The sequence below is a fragment of the Parus major genome, chromosome 4, assembly GCF_001522545.3.
Source record: "Parus major isolate Abel chromosome 4, Parus_major1.1, whole genome shotgun sequence".
In the NCBI taxonomy this organism is placed as follows: Eukaryota; Metazoa; Chordata; class Aves; order Passeriformes; family Paridae; genus Parus; species Parus major.
Window position 1 is genome coordinate 67,913,273 of NC_031771.1, and position 1,477 is coordinate 67,914,749.

Sequence of the window (1,477 nt, forward strand, 5' to 3'; positions counted from 1 at the left end):
TTGGGGTTTTTGCAGGGTTTGTGCTGACGCAGTGTCTCCTCTGCCCCGCAGTGGTTGAACCAGAGCCACAACGCGTGTGTGAACTATGCAAACCGCAACGCGAGCAAGGTGAGCACCGCGGGGCCTTCCCTCAATCCCTGCCTCTTCCCCGGCCCCCAAACCTCCCCAGGGACACTGAGGCACCACTGGCCCCTGGGCAAGCACAGCCCATGCTCCTGGCTGGTCTGGAGTGGTTGGGATCTACAGGAGCTGGGGGAGCAGGAGGAAGCTCCTGGCTCCCATCTCCCGAGGATTTTGTTCCTTCTGGTGGCCGTGGGAAGAGCTGGGGCCGTCCCTGCTCCGTCCTTGCTGGGGCCATCCCTGCTCCCTTCCTTCCTCACTCATCCCGTGCTGGGATGTGGGAAGCTGAGCTGGAATCCATCCAGCTCGTGGAGAGAACATTTCACAGACAAAACATTGGCTGTGGCGAGTTTGGGGTTCAGCACTGGAGGGCAGAGATGCTAATTTGGTACCATTTGCTGAATTCCCCTCACATCCTCCCTTTGAGCTGCTATTATTGTAATTTTCTGCTGCCAATTAATTTTCCATTCCCCGTAACCTTGCTCGGGAGGCCACGATTTCCTCGCTTTTGCCTCTCGGGATGACAGACCATGTGTCACAGAACAATATGACAAAAATTAAACCTGTCTGTGCTTCGAAACAAATACACCCAAACCAAAACAAACAAACAAAAAACGGGCTTGAATATTAATAACCAGAAGTTTATGTATTGAAAATATGCTTTGTTTTTCTTTCCAAAGCCTTCTCCGACATCCAAGTTCATCCAGGGCTACTTGGGAGCTGTCATAAGTGCTGTCTCAATAGCAGTGGGTAACTCTTTATATCTCTGCATTTCGTGGCTAACGAGCTGCTGGGGAGGTGTTTTTGGGATTGCCAAGCATGTTTTTAACCTGCCCGTGGACTCACCTGTGTCTTGGCCAGCAGCAGATGTTGTCACCTGGGCTGTGGCTGGCCCTGCATGCCCGAGCTTTCCGCTGTGCTGGGAGCCCCGGCTCTCCCTCCTGCGTTAATTGGCGGTGAATTCATTAACCAGGCTCAATTAGAGACCTCGAGGCTGCAGGGTGGGCGGGCAGGAGAGGCAGTTCTGGAATGTTCTCCTGGGGGTGGAATTGCGTCTTGCCCTGTGGATGTGTTTCAAGCTGGAGCGTTCAGGTCATGGAATCCTGGAATGGTTTGGGTGGGAAAGGACCTTAAATCCATCCATGTGCCATCCATCCACGGGCAGGGACAGCTCCCACTGTCCCAGGGATCCAGGGATCCACAGGAAATCTGGGAATTGCAGAATCCCAGGCAGGAATTCCTTGCCAAGATCCCAGCCCAATCTCCCCTTTCCCAGTGGAAGCCATTCCCTGGCTCCTGTCCCTGCAGCCCTTGGCCCCAGTCCCTCTCCAGCTCTCCTGGAGCCCCTGCAGGGACT

The 1,477-nt window shown here is 54.4% G+C and overlaps 1 protein-coding gene across 1 annotated transcript in view; it reads left to right on the forward strand.

Annotated features, from left to right (window-relative positions):
- Positions 1-1,477, forward strand: part of SFXN5 (sideroflexin 5) — a 139,183-nt gene that overhangs the window by 73,429 nt on the left and 64,277 nt on the right. Inside the window, exons 6-7 of the mRNA XM_015623688.2 lie at positions 52-108; positions 801-866. Coding sequence (XP_015479174.2) covers positions 52-108; positions 801-866 — 123 coding nt within the window. The remainder of the gene's footprint in view (positions 1-51; positions 109-800; positions 867-1,477) is intronic.